The sequence below is a fragment of the Pleurodeles waltl genome, chromosome 9 (assembly GCF_031143425.1).
Source record: "Pleurodeles waltl isolate 20211129_DDA chromosome 9, aPleWal1.hap1.20221129, whole genome shotgun sequence".
NCBI lineage: Eukaryota > Metazoa > Chordata > Amphibia > Caudata > Salamandridae > Pleurodeles > Pleurodeles waltl.
In genome coordinates this window covers 376,420,916-376,439,229 of record NC_090448.1, presented here as the reverse complement: position 1 = coordinate 376,439,229, position 18,314 = coordinate 376,420,916, and the positions used below count along the sequence as shown (strand labels likewise).

Below are 18,314 nucleotides of genomic sequence, written 5' to 3'. Positions count from 1 at the left end.
GTCATCAGGAAAGAGCACTTCTAGAAAGACCAAGCATCCATCTGGTAAGAATCATTTTTCCTCAATTCCTAGGAAAATATAAAATACCAAAGCTGTAAAAAATGGCCCATATGTCAAGAACATCATGAAAATAATGATACACATGATCTGGAAGGGAAAATTACATACATCACATAATTTATTCCGACATTTACATGTACTAATAACTGGATGGGATAATCCTTGCCTTCATGTCCTTACTATAATTGAACATTCTTGTTGCGAATGCTAGAAAATGTTTTATTCTATGTCAGGACTGGATGGTCCGATTATGCTTGTTTAAAGCTGAACCGCCACCACGTGACATCAGCAATCGGTTTCTAATAGAATGATTTACGTGTAGATTCTGATGACTAATCTGCCGCTCTTAAGATGTCATCCAAATGTCAGCCTAAAGCAAATGATTTCAAAGCCACCTCCCCTCTAGCCAAGTGGGCGCCAAAGACAGAGGTATCAACGCAAGCCTCAGATAACAACCCACACATCCATCTAGCTAATGTTGCAGCTGACACAGGCCTAAAAGGCTTTTGTAAAGCAATCAGTAATTGACCTCTCATATTGGTACGAACCTCAGCAGTACTCACCTCATACACTTTCAGACATTGCACTAAATAAAGCCTAGAATTACCTGGAAAATCTGGGTAGGATACTGACCTGGAATCACATTTCATCCGCCTGGAAACAGAAAGTAACACACTCAGGTGAAAAAACTCCCATCTAGATCCAAAGCTCGCACGTCAGATACTCTCTGACATGAAATTAGATTCAAAAGCATAGCCAATTTGGCTGACAGTAGTGTCCTTGATAGATACTTATTATCAGGCCAGGATTCCAAGAATCATAGAAGTACGTTAACATCCCAAAGGACATACTTCAGTTGAAGAGGTTTCACCATTCAAATCCCTCGTAATAACTTACTCACCCCCAGATGCTTGCAAGTGGGCTTACCATCAGCCGGGACAGGACCTGCTGAAATAGTTGATCTGCAGTTGTTCACTGAGTGGTAAGCCATGCCCGCTGAAGCCAGAGACGCTAAAAAAAATTATGACCAAACTACAATTTGCTCCAATGAGATCTACACTCTGTTCAAGGCACCAATTACACCATCACGTCCATGCTGAAGCATATCTCTTGTGTGTGCCGGAGGACCAGCCTTGACAGATAAAAGCATTTGTTTCTTGCAAAGGGCCTGGGAGATTCCATCTTTCCTGTAAACCCTCCAAGCCACCAGAGAAAGGTGTTCTGACAGGATCAGTGGATGTGGATGGCCAAGGAGATTCCAATGGAACGGGATCAGCACCGGACAAGCGCAAGTCAGTTCCAGAATGACTTGAAACCAAGCTTGAGCTCTCCAAAGTGGGGTAACCAAGATCCGTTCTGCTTCCTTGTGTCTCAATTGTGCAAGAAACCTGGGGATCATCATGAAAGGGGGGAAGGCATAGCTCAGGGAAGGGACCCAGTCCTGGTGAATTGTATCCGTGGCTTGGGCTTCTGGATTATGTAAGAAGTAACACATTCTATATCAAGCTAATAACCACGGTAGCTCAATACATACAGTAAGATAAATATCAGGAGATGCACTTAACTGGCTGCAAAGCAGCAAAGAAAGAGGAAGCAGTGTAGTGGCATGAAGCTTATATAGTGCTTTTGGGCTCTATGGTTGGGACATGTGATGGTGGTGGTCACGGGAAATGTAGTGTTTTAAAAGTTTTACATTTGATTGGTCGCTGAAAATTAAAGAGTTAAAAAAGAGAAGCATAATCGGAGCCTCCGGTCCTGACATAAAACTATGTCTGGTTGCCCTGAGGTCTGGGGGCCCAGGAGAGAGGGACATGATTATTTTACTCTGGACCCTAGCAAAAAACAACCTGGCTCACCCTGTAAGCCAGAACGTAGTAGCAGGGAATTAGCTATTTAAAGAGATGCCCATCTGGCTTGATTAATCAAGCACTGCTGTACCAGAAAACAACAAAGGTGTGAGGAACCACATGTCCTGGAAGACAGGCCTGGCATTTGTGTATTTATGAATCGACCTGGTGGGAAATTAACCCCACAATGAGTCCACTCTTGACCCTCTTGGTAACTTAACCCCACAATTAGTTAATCCTGAGACAGGCAGCAGCAGCACATTGTACTGGCTTTTTTTGTTTTATCACAAATTGTAGACAAGCTGCCTGCTGAGTTTGTCGTACTGCTAGAAACGTAGTAATTAGGCATGAATAATGCATTTTAGTGTGGCGATATGGCATACATGTCAGTAGACCTGATTTAGGTGGGAAGCTCCCGATTTCGAAGCCAAAATGGCTTTATTTTGACTGTATCCCACCTGAAATTGCCTCTGCTTCAATGCAAGTTAGTGGGGAAAATAAATTTCACCAAACATTTTTTAAAAATCTCCCACTTTGGTCTTCTAAAATGTTAGCATGAATTATATAGACATCTGCACTAAAATGTGTTAGTCTAACCACTTATGTGTGGTATTTGGCAGAGCTGTAACCAGGATTTCCACGGGTATTACCGTTTTGTATTTTTCCTCAGGAATGTACTGGGTGTCGCTGAAAAACAAGTTGGGGGCCATCTGTATTTCTGACATAGTTAAATGATGAGAAAAAATCCTGTGCTCTGGGATTAGGACCTTATTTAGAGTTTGGTAGACAGGTGCTCTGTAATGAATGAACAAATATCTTGTCTGCCTTATTACAAGTACATTACTACAGGGGCATTATTACAAGTTGTTATGACTTAATGCACTTGTAATAAAGCGAACAGGATACCCATCATGTTTGTGACAGAGTACCCATCCACCAAGCTTTGAATCAGGTCCTAAGTAAGTTGAATTTATTTATAGGTGACATTAGCTTTCTAGAAAAATAATCTAAGCAAATTGAAGGCGGGCAACGTATCATTCTGTATTTTGCAGTACTTATTGCTTGGGAATAACAGGGTGATCACAGTCTAGAGACAATAGCCGCCTTAGGTTGTCAGACCAACTTCTATACAAGCACCATCAACGATATTTGAATGAAAACTTATGAAATGCTGGGACTCATAATCAGGGAGGCAATGGTATATCAGCACTAAACGGGTGAATATTTTTAAGTCAGTCTTGAAAAGAAACCAAGCAAATTTCTCTATCCTCAAGTCAGTTGTATTTGAGCAGCAAATTGCACAGAGGCCTTAAGATGTGAAGAAGTACAGTGGTTCTTTTTGGAGTAAAAGAGTCACAAAGTGCACTAAATTATCAAAATAAATACACGATGATTATAGAAACCACCCAAAATTAAAATATTCATACAATTTGTATTTTTTACTAAATTGTGCAAATAAAGATGCTATGTAAAATGTAAGGTGATGCCAATGTGCTCAACTATCAAATGTGTAATAGCCGTAACAGAAAGTTTAAAGCTCAAATTAAAATACATTTGTCCCAGAAGTTATATTTCAAGAGACCAAGGAAAATAGAAGAAGGCAAAATGTAGATAACCCCCATAAAAATGTTGTTGATGTTCTAACCTTAAGAGTGATTTAAAAGGTTCATCATCCAGAGGGAATCAGTGACAGAAGTAGTTACCCTTGAAGGTAAACATAATGAGCTGAGATGTGGAGTGTGAAATAGATATCATGTTGCGGTTTTCTTCCCGTGCCCTTGATGTAGTCTGAACTTTTGAAGGAAGGTAAGAGATGGTTTATCCCTGTCAGTTGTGGATTTGCAGCATTAATTGTCAGAAGCAGCTCTTAAGAATTTGCCCTTTATTAATGTTTCTCATATAACTTTATTTCACCACAACTTAAATGAGATGCTCTATCATTTCATTTTCTCTCACTCCTTCTTTATCTACTACTAATAGGTGGTTTGCCACATCCTAGAGGGATGGTAGCTGAAAGCCTGCCCGATTGGCTACAGAAGTATGCACTGAAAATCTCCTCCTTTGGCCTGTTTGATGGAAAAGTGGCGAACCATGTGCTGGTGAATGAGTATTGCCCTGGCGAGGGAATTATGGTAACTTCTGGGATTTCTATGATGTCTTATATTCATTTCTTTTAGGCTTCTGCTGCTGGAAAGTAAGGACCCAAAAGTAGGATGTAACAACAATAGAAATGTGTCTTTTTCTTCAAAAAGTGGCACTGTGGTAGCTGCACTGATAGTATACTACGCAGTGCCTAAATTCCACTTTATCCTTTTTTTTTTTTTTAGAGCTGACTCATTGAAACCGGTTTTAAAAAACTACTGTTTATTTTGGGGCTTTGGATTTTATAAGTTGTGGACATTCTTGGGTGTGCTTAAGAGTCATAAACGCAGCCAAGCTGCCTGCATTTTGAAAAGATGGCATACCTTCATCTGATGTTGTCCAGTGTTTACAATTTCAGTCTCATGGTTTAGTTTCTCTCACAGTGGTATTTAGACACCCACTTAAGGATATCCTGAAACTGATGCAACTGAATAAGAGCATGGAATGAGCATAATTTAAAGGTTCCTCCCTGTGCCTGGGGATTGATTAAAATATTCAATAATGCAAGTAAAGCTGTCCTTTGGAGTCTTAATGTATGTTTACACTTGAGGTCCATTGCAATAGATAAGGAAAACTCCACACAAGATTCAAAGAAATCTTCATGACCCTGATAGCTTTCACAGTCTGTTTGAAATTCACGCTCCCACTATTAGTCCAAAAAACCAAGGCTTTAACTCTCCAACATACTCGGATTGGTATCAGACCAGTAAGTCTTCTCCGTTGAATTAAAAGCAATGGGTAGTGTCAGAATTGCTGAGACCAGAGTTTTATTTAAAAAAGTTTCAAAAATTTCCCCTAAATGATTTTGAGCAAAATGTTGTCAAACTAAACTTAAATTAGACGGATGACAATTTCAAACTGAATCTATCTCACCACCAGCCTCATTCTTCCGGATTTGTTGTCTTCCTCATTTGCTCCTTCACTCCTCTCAAACCACTTCCCATATCTTGTCCCATGATACATCTCCCTCTCCCCCTCTATCTTCTGGTCTTATTCACCCCTCTTATCTTACTCTGCTACCCCTCCCAGGTCTACTTCCTTCTTTCATCCTCTCATCTTCCTTTTAATAGGTGAGCTGCTAAATGTGTCCTCTCTGGGCAACTAGTCAAAATTAACATTTAGTATTCATCATTTTTCACCATTTTCACTGTAAGGAGATTTCCATTCTCCAATGTTGTTATTCTTATAAAGCGCTCAGTCGCCATGCTTTGGTTTCTGCTGGCTGTAAAAATAAATTGAAATAAATACAAATAAATACATTCCAAGTGGGTTTTTAATAATGGCCACAATAAGACCCTGGTACAGATGGCTATTTGTGAATCAATCAATCAATCAATCACTGCATTTCTAAAGCGTGCTACATACCCGTGTTGAGGTATGTAGGTCCGGTGTTGTGTAGTGCTTTGTGTGCGTGGGTGAGGAGTTTGAAGGTGATCCTCTTGTCGACGGGGAGCCAGTGCAGGCCTCTTAGGTGGGGTGTGATGTGGCTGCATCGGGGGACATCGAGGATTAGTCGTGCCGAGGCGTTCTGGATTCGTTGTAGTCGTCTCAGGAGCTTGGTGGTTGTTCCTGAGTAGAGGGTGTTCCCATAGTAGAGTCTGCTGGTGATGAGGACCTGGGTGACGGTTTTCCTTGTGTCAGGGGGACTCCATTTGAAAATCCTGCGGAGCATCCGCAGGGTGTTGAAGCAGGACGCGGAGACGGCGTTGACTTGCCTGGTCATGGATAGGGTGGAGTTGAGGATGACCCCCCAGGTTGCGAGCGTGGTCTTTGGGTTCCGGGGTTGTGCCTAGCGATGTGGGCCACCAGGAGTCGTCCAAGGCTGATGTGGTGGGTCCGAGAATGAGTACCTCTGTTTTGTCTGAGTTCCGCTTCAGTCTGCTGTCCTTCATCCAGTCGGCTACTGCCTTCAATCCTCTGTGGAGGTTGGCTTTGGCGGTGTGGGGGTCTTCGGTGAGGGATATGATCAGTTGGGTGTCGTCGGCGTAGGAGATGATGTTGAGGTTATGTTGTCGTGCGACGTGGGCGAGCGGTGCAATGTAGATATTGAACAGCGTCAGGCTGAGGGAGAATCCCTGTGGGACGCAGCAGATGATCTTGGTGGTTTTTGAGCGGAAGGGTGGGAGGCGGATGCTCTGGGTTCTGCCGGAGAGGAAGGATGTGGTCCAGGCCAGGGCCTTCTCTTGAATTCCGGCGTCATGGAGGCGTGCTGATAGGGTGCGGTGGCAGACTGTTTCAAAGGCTGCTGATAGGTCCAGGAGGATGAGGGCGGCTGTTTCTCCTTTGTCCAGCAGGATCCTGATGTCATCAGTGGCGGCGATGAGGGCGGTCTCGGTGCTGTAGTTGCTGCGAAAGCCAGATTGGGAAGGGTCCAGGATGTTGTTGTCTTCGAGGTAGCGGGTTAGCTGTTTGTTGACAATCTTCTCTGTCACTTTTGCCGGGAACGGGAGCAGGGAGATGGTCTGGAAGTTCTTGAGGTCTTTGGGGTCCGCCTTGGGCTTCTTCAGAAGGGCGTTGAACTTGGCGTGCTTCCAGCTTTCCGAGAAGGTTGCTGTCTCGAAGGAACTGTTGATTGTTTTCTGGAGGTGGGGCGCAATGGTTGTGCAGGCTTTGTTGAAGACGTGGTGAGGGCAGGGATCGGATGGGGATCTGGAGTGGATGGAGTTCATGGTTTTGATGGTGTCTTCGTCGCTGACGTAGGACCAGGCAGTCAGGCGGCTGGTGCGGGTGGTGGTCGCAGGGGTGAGGGTGTAGGAGTTGAAGCTGTCGTGGATGTCGGTGATCTTGCGGTGAAAGAAGGTGGCCAGGGAGTCGCACAGGTCATGTGATGGTGGGATGTCATTGGTGTTGGAGCTGGGGTTGGAGAGTTCTTTCACAATGCTGAAGAGCTCTTTGGTGTTGTGTGCTTTGTTGTCTAAGCGGCCCTTGAAGGTGGTCCTTTTGGCGGTCCTGATGAGTTGGTGATGACTGCGGGTGGCGCTCTTGTGGGCTGTGTGGCTGTCTGGTCGTGGAGCCATTTCTTCTCCAGTTTCCGACAGGTGCGCTTGGAGATACAAAGGTCTTCGGTGAACCAGACGGCTTTCTTGTTGGTGTGGTTGGTTGTGGAGGTCTTGAGAGGGGCGAGGGTGTCGGCGCAGTCGTTGATCCACTGTTTGAGGTTAGTCGCTGCGGTGTCTGGGTCGGTGGGGTCGGCGGGTGGTCTCAGGGCGAGGGTGGTAGTCAGTTGGTCTTCGGCGATCTTGCCCCAGCAGCAGCGTGGTAGCTGTTGGGTGCGGTGGTGTGTGGTGGGTTTCCTGAAGGTGAAGTGGATGCATCTGTGGTCGGTCCACTGGGGTTCGGTGGTGTGGCTGAAGGACACATGGGGGCTTGTGGAGAAGGTGGGGTACAGCGTGTGTCCAGCGGCGTGGGTGGGTGTTGTCACGAGCTGTTTGAGTCCGAGGTTGTCGATCAGGGCGGTGGAGTTGGCGTCGTTGTTGTTCTCGAGGTGGAAGTTCAGGTCCCCGAGGAGGATGTAGTCCGTGGAGGCGGGGCGTGGGTGCTGACGAGGTCGGAGATGGTGTCGCAGAACTGTGGTCGTGGTCCGGGTGGTCTTTAGACGAGTGTTCCTCTGTGGGTGGTGTTGGGGTTAGTGTGGATCTGGAAGTGCATGTGCTCGGCGGTGGTGAGGTTGGCGTCTGTGTTGGTCAAGACTCGGAGGGTGTCCTTGTGGATGATTGCGATTCCCCCTCCCACTCCGTTGGTGCGGTCTCTGCGGGAGATCTTGTAGCCCTGTGGGACGGCTATGGCGATGTCTGGTGCTGAGGTGGCGTTCAGCCAGGTCTGCGTCAGGAAGGCGACGTCGGGGGTGGTTGTGTCTAGGAGGTCCCAGAGTTCGATGGCGTGCTTACGAGCGGAGCGGGTGTTGAGGAGGATGCTGTGGAGGTGGTTGGGTTCTCTGGTTGGTGGTTTGGTGGGCTGGATGCTGGTGAATCTGCAGTTCCAGCAGGTGAAGGGCCCTTGGGTGCGCCATGCTACATCCACCTAAACCATTCTACACCAGTCCAAAGTGGAAATTTCTATGGAAATACCTGGTCTTTATGCACAGAGGCTGGGTATTTCAGAACTATGTGCCTCCCGCTTTGGAAGAGGGTGCAACATTCCTGATTGTCATTTCCTGCCCACCACCAAAAAATGCCTCTTCGGACAGTACTTTGTTCAGTGTTGACTTGTCAGCAAGGAAGTCAGATACACCATTGCAGGTGAGCAGACACTGAAGAACCAGGAGTGGGACTGCTGTGGAGCCTACACTCACCATTCAGACTGGGCCTAAGTTGGGAAGCCTGTGGCTCTCTGTTGCTGTGGGACCTGTACAGTGACAGCAAACCATACCTGCCCGCATGAGGAGGCAGAGTGCTTCGGCCAGGATAAATTAATCTATTCCATCAAAGGTAGCCAAGGCCAGAATTACTGAAAGAACCTCAGTTAAGGACATCTTGTTGTAAGGAGATTTCCTTGAAGTCACAAAGCCAGGCAGCCTCTCATAGCCTTCAACACACCTGGGTCAAGGTACTGCTTCATCTCTTTCACCATTAAGAAGGGTGAGCATGCATCATCCCCAACCATCTCTGTGCCTGAAGGGTGCATTTACTCATCTCTTCTGTTGCTTCTGGAGGATTTAAAACCTGGCCTGGCATCGTGGTCCATAAGCTGCATGACATTACTGTGATTATGGAATGCTGGATTCATCTGTCTAGCCTAAGTGCTTCTGAAGATATTGTGTTTTGAAGCCCTGGTCATGATCCCTTTGCCACTGGATTTTTTATTGTGGGTGCCTCCTACCAACAGAAGTTGACCGCGACTGGTGGTTTCTGAAATGCATATCCACTTCCATCTAGGGTGAATTGGCACCCTCCTCAGACACTATAAATTTATAATCAAAGTGTACATTATTTTAATGCTTTGTTGTCAGACCCCATTTTTGGGCTACAAAGGGCAGAAAGGGGCTACTGGGCTCCAAAGGTGGTGGTTGAGGTTGTTTGCCATTGGGGTCCTGTGATCCATCTTACTGTGGCTCTGCAAACAAAGCCCAGTACAATGCTTTCCTCACTAGACTGTCAGGACTGTCAGGATAGTGAGGATGAGCAGTCATGGGCTTCTTAGGTATGGAGCAGGTGCAAGAGATCAGAACTCAGCAGTCAACCAAAAGACAAACTAACTGTCCAGTGCGGTGCTCATGTCTTCTGGAAAAGGGAAGTATTTAAATATGACAGCAGTACTTAATACTACTTACTCTAATGGGCACAACCTACAGGGTTGTACTAACCTGACGGTGAAGCACTGCTCCCTTCCTGATAACCGCTCTCCCTCCTTTTGTGTTTGAGATCCCACTATTACCATCCCCAACACTCTGTTGGTTCATGCATGATTAGGCTCAGGTGCAGATGGCTAAAAAAAAAAAACTCACAGTCTTGATGAGCAGCTCAGTTCAGTCATTTATTTTTGCAAATATCCCCAAGGATTCGAGTCAGGATCGCCCACACACCTCGGTTTTTTCTCCTCTGGTGTAACCTAAGCCCTGACGTTTAAATGCTGTTTTTTCCTTATGGGAACTGCACCAGGAGCCTCTCTCAGACAAGTTTTGCAGGACAGTTTCTGGGAAGCTGGTCAGTGGCAGCACCTGACTATAGCAGCAATGTATCTCCTGGTCGGCTGCTGTCAGGTAATATGCAGTCGCAGTAGCCTCCTGACCAAGGTAATTGTGGTGATGTTTTTTAGTGCAGTTGTGATCCTGGACTGATCATGGTTCTCCAGTATGGCAGCAACACGTTTTCTGTCCTTGATGCAATGGTACCACCAGTCTGTGAGATTGCAGTGGACTGCCTGCTTCAAGGGAATACACACTCATGTACCATCTTCATACAGTTCACTTGTGAATTGCACTGAGAGACTGGGGGACACCTTCTTTATAGCACAGGTCACTCCTGGATTGCCCTCTTGGGTTGTCAGTTTCTTCTGGCGCTCCTCACTCTGGGAACACTCTGGGCTTCTCTTCCTGTTCGTTTACTTCTCCTCCGGGACCATACAAAGTCCTTTCCTCTCTCAACAGGCATATATGCAGCTAGGCTCTCAAGACTGTTCCTCCAGCAAAATAGGTGGCTTTATGTGGTATCCCCTTAACTCTGGGAGAAAGGCTGTGAGACAGAGACCTGCTGGCTTGCACAGAAGCTCTTCCAGCACTCTGGAGAACTCCATTCCTTGGTCAAGAAGAACTTGGGACTGATTGATATGTGGTAGGTTTGATCCCACTTTTCCAGTCAGGAGATATGGATTCACAGTCGCATACTTCAGAGCTGGATTGGGTAGGTGTCTTTTCATATGTCATTCATACTCCAGACCCACCCTTCATTAAATGTTGGTTCTCGAAACCCAGGTAGCACTAGGCTTGGCTCCAACCAGGGTGTACCAAGAACAGTGGCAGAATGAGGTGGGTGTTCTCTGCACCTGGCTGTCATCAGCCTCCCTGGAGCAGTAACCAAAGGCAAACAGATGGGGAGTCAAGTTAAACAAATTCCTCACTTTGAACAACAGAAACTGCAGTCCCTCTATTCACCCATTCCATCTACCAACTGGCAGTGCTCAGGAGCCCCTTGAAATCAAAGGCTTCATGGATTTTCAGAACGATCTTACTGGTCTCAGCAGTCTGACTCACACAGTACCCAGATTCTTACTACTATAAATGTGATAATCACTCACTGCACATACGCGCACTTACTAGGTAGGCAGGTTGTCAGCGCAAGCTTCTAGCTTTCACATTACAGTGGAACCTTACATAAATGGGGTCAATAGACTGTACTCACACTGACACAGGAAAAACGTCTGGTCCCACTAAAGATTAAAAACTTAGTATGCTACCACAACCATTTAATGTGATACACCCACAGCATGGATATTAGTCCTTTCATTACAATGAGGACATAATTGGTGCACACCTCTAGGTCACCACCCAGGTCCTGGACCTTATATTGTCAGAAACAGGCCAAGGTCTCTGCACATATGCCAAATTAGTTGGACAGCAGGGCCAAAACAGAAATCAGGATACCATTGTCACTTGCATTCAGGACAGGGGAATATGCAGCATTTTCTGTGCGTGTGACATTCCTGTTCCAACACCTGTAAAACAGCAAAGGACTGGTTGGACATTTAAGTAATGTTGTGTCCTTATTGTAAAGTACCAAACACTTCAAAACAGTGTATTACATAAAAAAGAAAGGTGGGGAAGCACCAAAATGTAACCACACTAAAAGGAAAAATAAGCAAATGAAATATGTAGTAAAACAATAAGGTGAAAAAAGGTATTTCAGAAGGTAGGCATAGGTGAACATTAGAAGTTGAAAAAGGGCAAATAAGATTTGTGGGAAAGCAGCACCAATCATGGAAATAGCATAATGTAGTTCAGCTTAGAATCGCATCATTTTTTTGCAATATTACAGAGTATATAATGACCTGGACTCAAAATCACATAGGCAATTTGCTTTTCTATGAACATTGTGCTAACATTCATTTCTGAACTCAAGCTGTGAGTATATTTTGTAATTTAATTAATTCTGTTTCAGCCCCATGAGGATGGCCCTCTCTACTTTCCAACAGTGACTACCATCAGCCTGGGTTCTCATACCATGCTGGACTTTTACCACCCCGTCAGCAAGGAGCAGGAAGGGGACAGTGAGCAGGTATTGTCAATAGCTCTAAGTTGTTATCTTGCCATGTGTATCCATCTCTATGGTAGGAAAGTGGGGTATTATGTTGTGATGCGGGTTAGTCTTTACTATGCAATACCTTCACATTACTCCAAATAGGTCCTTTGGCTTCACACTAATAATTCCTAGTTCAGTCCTGGTAGAGTGGCACAGAGCAGCCAGGCTTTACTAGAGCAGCCTTTCAGAAAACCAACATGGATGACAAGAAATTGACACACCTCAAAAGATTTTTTATTAAAAATAAAGCAGATTTTTATATAAATTTAGACACCGAAACAAAGTTAATCGGATACATATAACTGGAGTTATGGATTTTAGAAGGAAAAATAAATCAGTGTATTTAACTTTGGCAAAACAATAACGTTGCATTCTGTGGGAAAACAAACTTGTGACAATTGGTCACTTACCGGTCAAGTTCAGTGGAAACCACTGAGGGTAAAGGTGATGTGGTCCCTGTATCAAGGTCCACCAGTCAGTACAATTTTATCTGGCTTGATTGGGTTGGGTGCAGAATAGTCCTGGTTGTCGTTTAATTTGCTGCTTAGACAGTGCTGGAGAGGTATGAGAAGCAAAATCTCAACAATTGCGCCACGGGGGGCTGGTTCAGAATGCCACTGGGTTCCCTTGAGGTGCAATGTCAAACAAAGGTAGTGATAGCCCAAATGGCCACTAAAAAGCCTTGGCAGTAGCAAACACAATGATTGGATACTTTGAAACCCTGGAGTACAGGGGAAAACGGTTGCCGGCTTAAACTTGCTGGAAGTCAGGACTAAATTTCCCACAATGCACTAGACCATTTACTTTTGTGTGAGCCCTCAGAGGGCACGATGGCCAGTGATTCTTTAGTTCTGGAAGTGCAATTTACCTGCGGGCTGTAGAAGGCTAGTACCTCTAGCCCAAGGGAGTTCTGGAACTGCCCTTTGGCTTGCACAGTGGTTCCTCTTTCCTTTGGAGCATGTCTCCGATTCGGGTCGAGTCGTGGTCGTGCAGCTGCAAAATTATTGTCACAGGTGCAGGTTATTGCGCCTTTGCTTGATGCCGGTCCTGAATCTCTTCTTTGTTCTTCATTGCAGGCTTGTCAGGGCTGAGGTTCTGGTGCCAGGCGAGCCCCTTAAATCCTAGATTGATGGGTGTGGGTGCTAGTGGCCAAGGGGCTACTAGTCCCACCGGCTAATCCGCCCCTCAGGTGACCACAACTGGGGGTGCGTGCCACCTTTTCGACCCAAAACCTTCTATTCTACAACTTTTAAAAATGGCAGAACCCAGTCCAGGTTCTAGGGGTGTGGCTAGCATTCTGGCAGTGTATACCTTCTATTTAATTTTCCAACCTGCCCAGATGCAAATGTGCCTGGGGGAAGGGGGGTGGAAGCCTGCTTGTATATCAGAGGCGGTGTGGGCTTTGAAGCTCACTGCCTTGAGGTGCCACTTAACTTCGCCAGGGGCGGGAGGGGACACCTTCTTCCCTGGCAGGCCTTTGTTCCTGACTCTTGGATGTGTTGACACCTATTTGCAAGGGATCCGATTCCTTTCTTGACTGCAGCAGCTTCAGGCTGCCAGCCAAAGTACAGGAAAGGCTGGGGCAACCAAGTGGGCAACTTCCAAGGTAGCCACCTGCGTGCATGTCACCTGAAATCTGACGTGGGGAACAGGTCGGGTTTGATGAGACCAGTTGTTTGATACCAAGCATAGCGCTTTTCAGTGGGACTATCACAGAATTGGCAGCCCCGGAGTGCCAGCTCATGTTATCCTATGGCCCTCTGAACACTTATAGTAGCCTTTAAGATAAGAGACCACTATAGGGATATGTATAGGATTGCTCTTAAATGTCCACACCTTGACTGACATAGTTTGAAAATAGTGCTGTGACCTTGCCACTCTTTGTGAGGGTAAAATGGAGTTTGAGCAGTTTGCACTGCTCATGCCATATGCAGTGGAAGGACTACTGTCACTCAGAGTACCACAATCAGTGCTTTAGGTCCTCTTGATCCCTTTAACTCCCATGCCCAGGGTACCACTGGTACCACTTAAGAGGAACTTACAAAGGGGTTAAAGGCCCTGCCATTTGGGGTTATCAATCCATATTCATCATATTAAGGGAGGGAGCACTGGCACTGGGGCCAGGTTAGCAGGCTCCAGTGCACTTTTGGATTCATAACCTTCAGCATTGGAAAAAGTGTGGGGGAGACCATACAAAAAGGGCTCTTTCCTACACCTATCAAGCCACGTTTTGGAAGGCCTAAAAAAAGTAGTGTCCTGAGTAAAATATATTGCAGTATATGACCAAATGGTTGGCAAAGTATTCTGCCAACAGCAGGGCTAAAAGGTTGTTTTTTCATAACTAAGGTTCCAAACTTGAAAAACAAGTATGAAAAGCAGGCTTTGTCAATTTGTGCCATGGTTGATTTATTCCTCATATTTTTATTAGCTTAATCTTCGTAAACAAAAAACCCCATAAGATATGAAAATAACAGTAGCTAGTGGCTTGAACTAATTGTTAAAATTTGAAATTTAACATATAAAGAGCCAGATTTACAGGAAACTGGCGCAGCACAGTGCTGCACCAAAATCAGCAGTGCCGCGCTGCACCAATTTTAAAATGCAGGGCTGAGCAATAGTCACAAGAATACGGCGCAGCCCTGCATTTCCCCTTGCGCCGGTGCTAAATTAAGCTGCCTTCGCCAATGCAGGCATCTTTGCACCATAGTGCCAGGGTATCTACGTTGAGGGGAGTGATTATGTGCAGGAAGGTATCATTCCTGCACATAAACAATGGCGATTTGGCATGTTTATGTGTACTGCAGAATGCAGCACACAATAAAGTACCAAAGCATTATTTTTAAATGATTGTTTATGTGCAGGAAGGGGTCCATAACATAAACAATCCTCCATGTCATTTTGCCTATTTTATGTGTGCTGCAGAATGCAGCATACATAGAAAAAGCAAAAAAACGAGGAGGAATAAAAGCATTCCTCCTCGTTTTGCCATGCTAACGCCACCTCTGGGGTAGCAGCAAAAGCAATGGGTGCTGTGATGGAACTCCCACCGCAACACCCATTGTCCCCCCTCTGACGCAGAAAATTGCGTCGGAGGGGCTCATATTTACAAGGAGGTGTAACGCCATAAAAAGTGGCATTACACCTCCTTGTGAATATGGAGCAGTGGTTAGCGCCAGTGGAGCGTCGCAAAAAGTGACGCTCTGGTGGCGATAGGGCCTTGTTAATCTGGCCCAAAGTATTTTTTAGATTTGAGATATTCTAGCTTTATATATTTAGTGTCAGCTAGATAATCATAAATATAGTCATCTAATTATCTGAATTTTTACTGAACTTTGTCTGATTTGCCACAGCAAACTGACATTCAGTCCACATCTCCATTAGATGTAAAGCATTTTGTCCAGTCCTGATTCCCTCAAAACCTTGACAACATTTTTCATTTTAAACATTCATAGCCTTCCAACGAACTCTCGACCTAATGTACACAATATGCAGATTCCCAGGGAAGGTGTTGTATAGGAGGGTTCACCATCTTCAGAATCTCCGCGCTGAGTCGATATCTCGGGGCTAATCAGCGAACATGACAGAAACACTATAAGCCATCAAATATCTGTACCCTTATTTGTGCTTGTAGCATGTCTTCCCCGGAGTATATTATGAACAATGTGAACTTTACCAGAATAAGTTTGTCCAGTCTGTCCAAAATCACTTGGATTGTGCTTTGTTGATTACTTGTGCAGGTCACGAAGCCCCAGACAGAGGAGGAACGCCATTTCCTGTCTCTACTTGTGGAGCCGCGGAGCCTCCTTGTTCTGAGGGAGGACATGTACGAGAAATATCTCCATGGGATCAAGAATGTTTCTTCCGATGTCATCTCAGAAAAAGTGGCCAATATTGCCTGCTGCAGCGCCAAGCCAGGAGAGACGCTAAACAGAGAAACCCGAGTGTCCCTTACTATCCGCCACGTGCCGAAAGTGTTAAAGACAACCATCATCTTGGGAAGAAGAAAATGAGATGAGAAGCATGCCTTCTGAAGCAGTTTGGTTTTTAACTTAATCTCGCCAGGGTTTTGAAAACTCTTGGGTAATGCACACTGCATTCCTAACTGGTTCAAGGTGCTATCAAATCCAAGCATGGAGCTTACACAATGCATTCTGGTGCCTCTTGACCTGGGCACAACAAGTAAGTCCTGCAGCGGAGTGAGACTACATATCCACACGGCCTTCTTGGCCAGACAGCAGGCTTCTTTACATTGATGGACACGGTAGCATGTTAATGGCTTTGCTCTGAAAATGGATTACAGCTTGAGTCACGGCCGGGGAGAGTAACACCTTGCGTCACTGACATGTGAGTAGGAATCTGAACTGTCCCCTGGTTGGATTCGGTGAAGAGAAAGAAGCCATACAACTGAGATGTCAGCATCAGGCTACCTAGGGTACATTGAACATGCAGTACCCTGGTTCATATAGGTCCTGAAAGAGATGAGATTGTACCACTACATTAAAGTTGAAGCTGAGAGATCTCTCGATACACATTGGCTAAGTGTTTTATGACAAACTGAATCTTTCTGGAGTGGATCCTAGATCAACCTACTGTACTCCTGTTAAAAAAAACCATAATTGCCATTGTACATTTCACCAGAGTTTTTCATTTGCCCACAGCACTGTGCACTGCATCTCACCACATAGATGGAGAGCGTAGACCATTACGATGTCATGGCGTGGGTGAGGGCCTTACAAACTGGCAGTGGTAGGCCTTTGGGACTTTCCATTTCAACTCAATCGAACCACCTTGTAGTGCCACAAAGACTATGGAAAAAGCCAGCAGTTATTACCTGAAAAATAACTACCAGTTTGGAGAGTCCTGGTTTTTCACAGTATGTCGACATGTAACTATACTCATTAAAGAAAGACTATGAACGGCATTAGACCATGTTAAAATAATAACAAAAACATAATTTCGAAGAGCAACAAATACCTGGATAGCTCTCTGTAGTTTTATCGTAAATAGTGCTTGCAGAGGGGGAACGGCAGGGATACTGTATTAAGTGCAGAACTTTACAGTGGAGATGGAAGGTTTGTGGGTTGCAACTTCCAGGGAGAGTCAGGCAATGCGAATTCTAGCAAAGCCAGGAGGACTGGGAGCAGAAACTAAGTAGGTGGTCTGACATTGGGATTCTGTGGCGCTTATGCAGTTTTTGGTTTTGAGTATGAATGGGTTCCTGTTTGTGTTCTTTCTGCCGCCTTCCTGATGCCTCTGTATTAATCCCCGCAGAATGCTTGTACCTCATTCCACACCACAGAATTGAGATCTAACAAGTAACCTAGTTATAGATTATTTAGGGATAGGTTGACCGTGTATATTTCCTTCCCATTCACCTGACATCCGCTAACCCACTGTAAGTGCTGCACAATGTTTTTGTTTGCTTCTCAGCAGAGCACCAGGGTGCGCTAACTGGAATACATCCATCAAAGTGTGCAGCACTGATACTCGAAGGTACTTTTCCCTTCTTACCATGCTATTGGGAGAGAACAGCACTGCTTTCTTATTTATAATTCAGGAGCACCAGCATCTTTACCTATTCACCTTGTGGTTAATCTGTTTTGCCCTCCCACAACTTGTGCAGTACGGCCAGTGGCGTAGCGTGGGGGGTGCAGGGGGGGCCGGCCGCACCGGGCGCAACATCTTGGAAGAGACTAAATCCACGGGTTAGGGGGCGCAAATTACTTGCCTTGCCCCGGGTTAGGGGGCGCAAATTACTTGCCTTGCCCCGGGTGCTGACAACCCACGCTACGCCACTGAGTACGGCTGTGCATCGGCGTATGTTTCGAGAGTTCTCATGCGGAGTCAATAAGGACCTCCCGGGGACACAGAGATTGCAACACAAGAAGGAAGTTCCCGTTCCCTCTGTCTTTATTTTTGTGGAAATTGAAGCTTGCTTTAAGCTACCCCTGTACAACCCTGTAGCCCTTGTTGAAGAACTAATGGAATGCAATAATATCCACAACCCAGTATTCTACGTTTCAGTATTTTTTATTAGGTTTTATTAGGTTTTTCATCATACAAACCTTTAGGCGGGGATTCCACTGTGAACCAAAAGCAAACATTTCCCCCTCCACCCCCCTGTAACTTCGCTAAGGTATAACTGACCGAGACCATGTTGCCCACCCCTCCCCTCACAGTTCACTATGTCCAACATCCTGCCCAGGGCTTGGAGTATATTAGGACATGCCAAACCTTTGTTGTTGTTCATTTACGTCAGGACACGGTTCCAAATTCTGTGAAACATAGGGCCCGTCCCTCTCAAATTGTAAGCTATTTTCTTATTTGCAACTAATCACCAGAGCTTCTGGAGCCTCAGTTCTAGAGTCTGTGCTAGTGCGTAAACCCACAGACCCAACACTGTTTGTCAGCTAATAATAGGTGGGAAATTCGTTTCCCTCTAATCGAGTATAGTAGGTGTATTTTGGCCAGTGGGGCCCCTGATGATTGGCACAAGATTTCTGTCTGTCTTTCTACCCTCAATTCAGGATAA

The 18,314-nt window shown here is 45.5% G+C and overlaps 1 protein-coding gene across 2 annotated transcripts in view; it reads left to right on the top strand.

Annotated features, from left to right (window-relative positions):
- The window catches only part of ALKBH6 (alkB homolog 6), a 52,617-nt gene extending 35,914 nt beyond the window's left edge, over nucleotides 1-16,703 (top strand). For both annotated transcript variants that reach the window (XM_069206971.1, XM_069206972.1), the window contains exons 5-7: nucleotides 3,888-4,039; nucleotides 11,642-11,758; nucleotides 15,520-16,703. In XM_069206971.1, coding sequence (XP_069063072.1) covers nucleotides 3,888-4,039; nucleotides 11,642-11,758; nucleotides 15,520-15,792 — 542 coding nt within the window. In that variant the 3' untranslated portion in view covers nucleotides 15,793-16,703. The remainder of the gene's footprint in view (nucleotides 1-3,887; nucleotides 4,040-11,641; nucleotides 11,759-15,519) is intronic.
- Nucleotides 16,704-18,314: the final 1,611 nt, after the last annotated feature.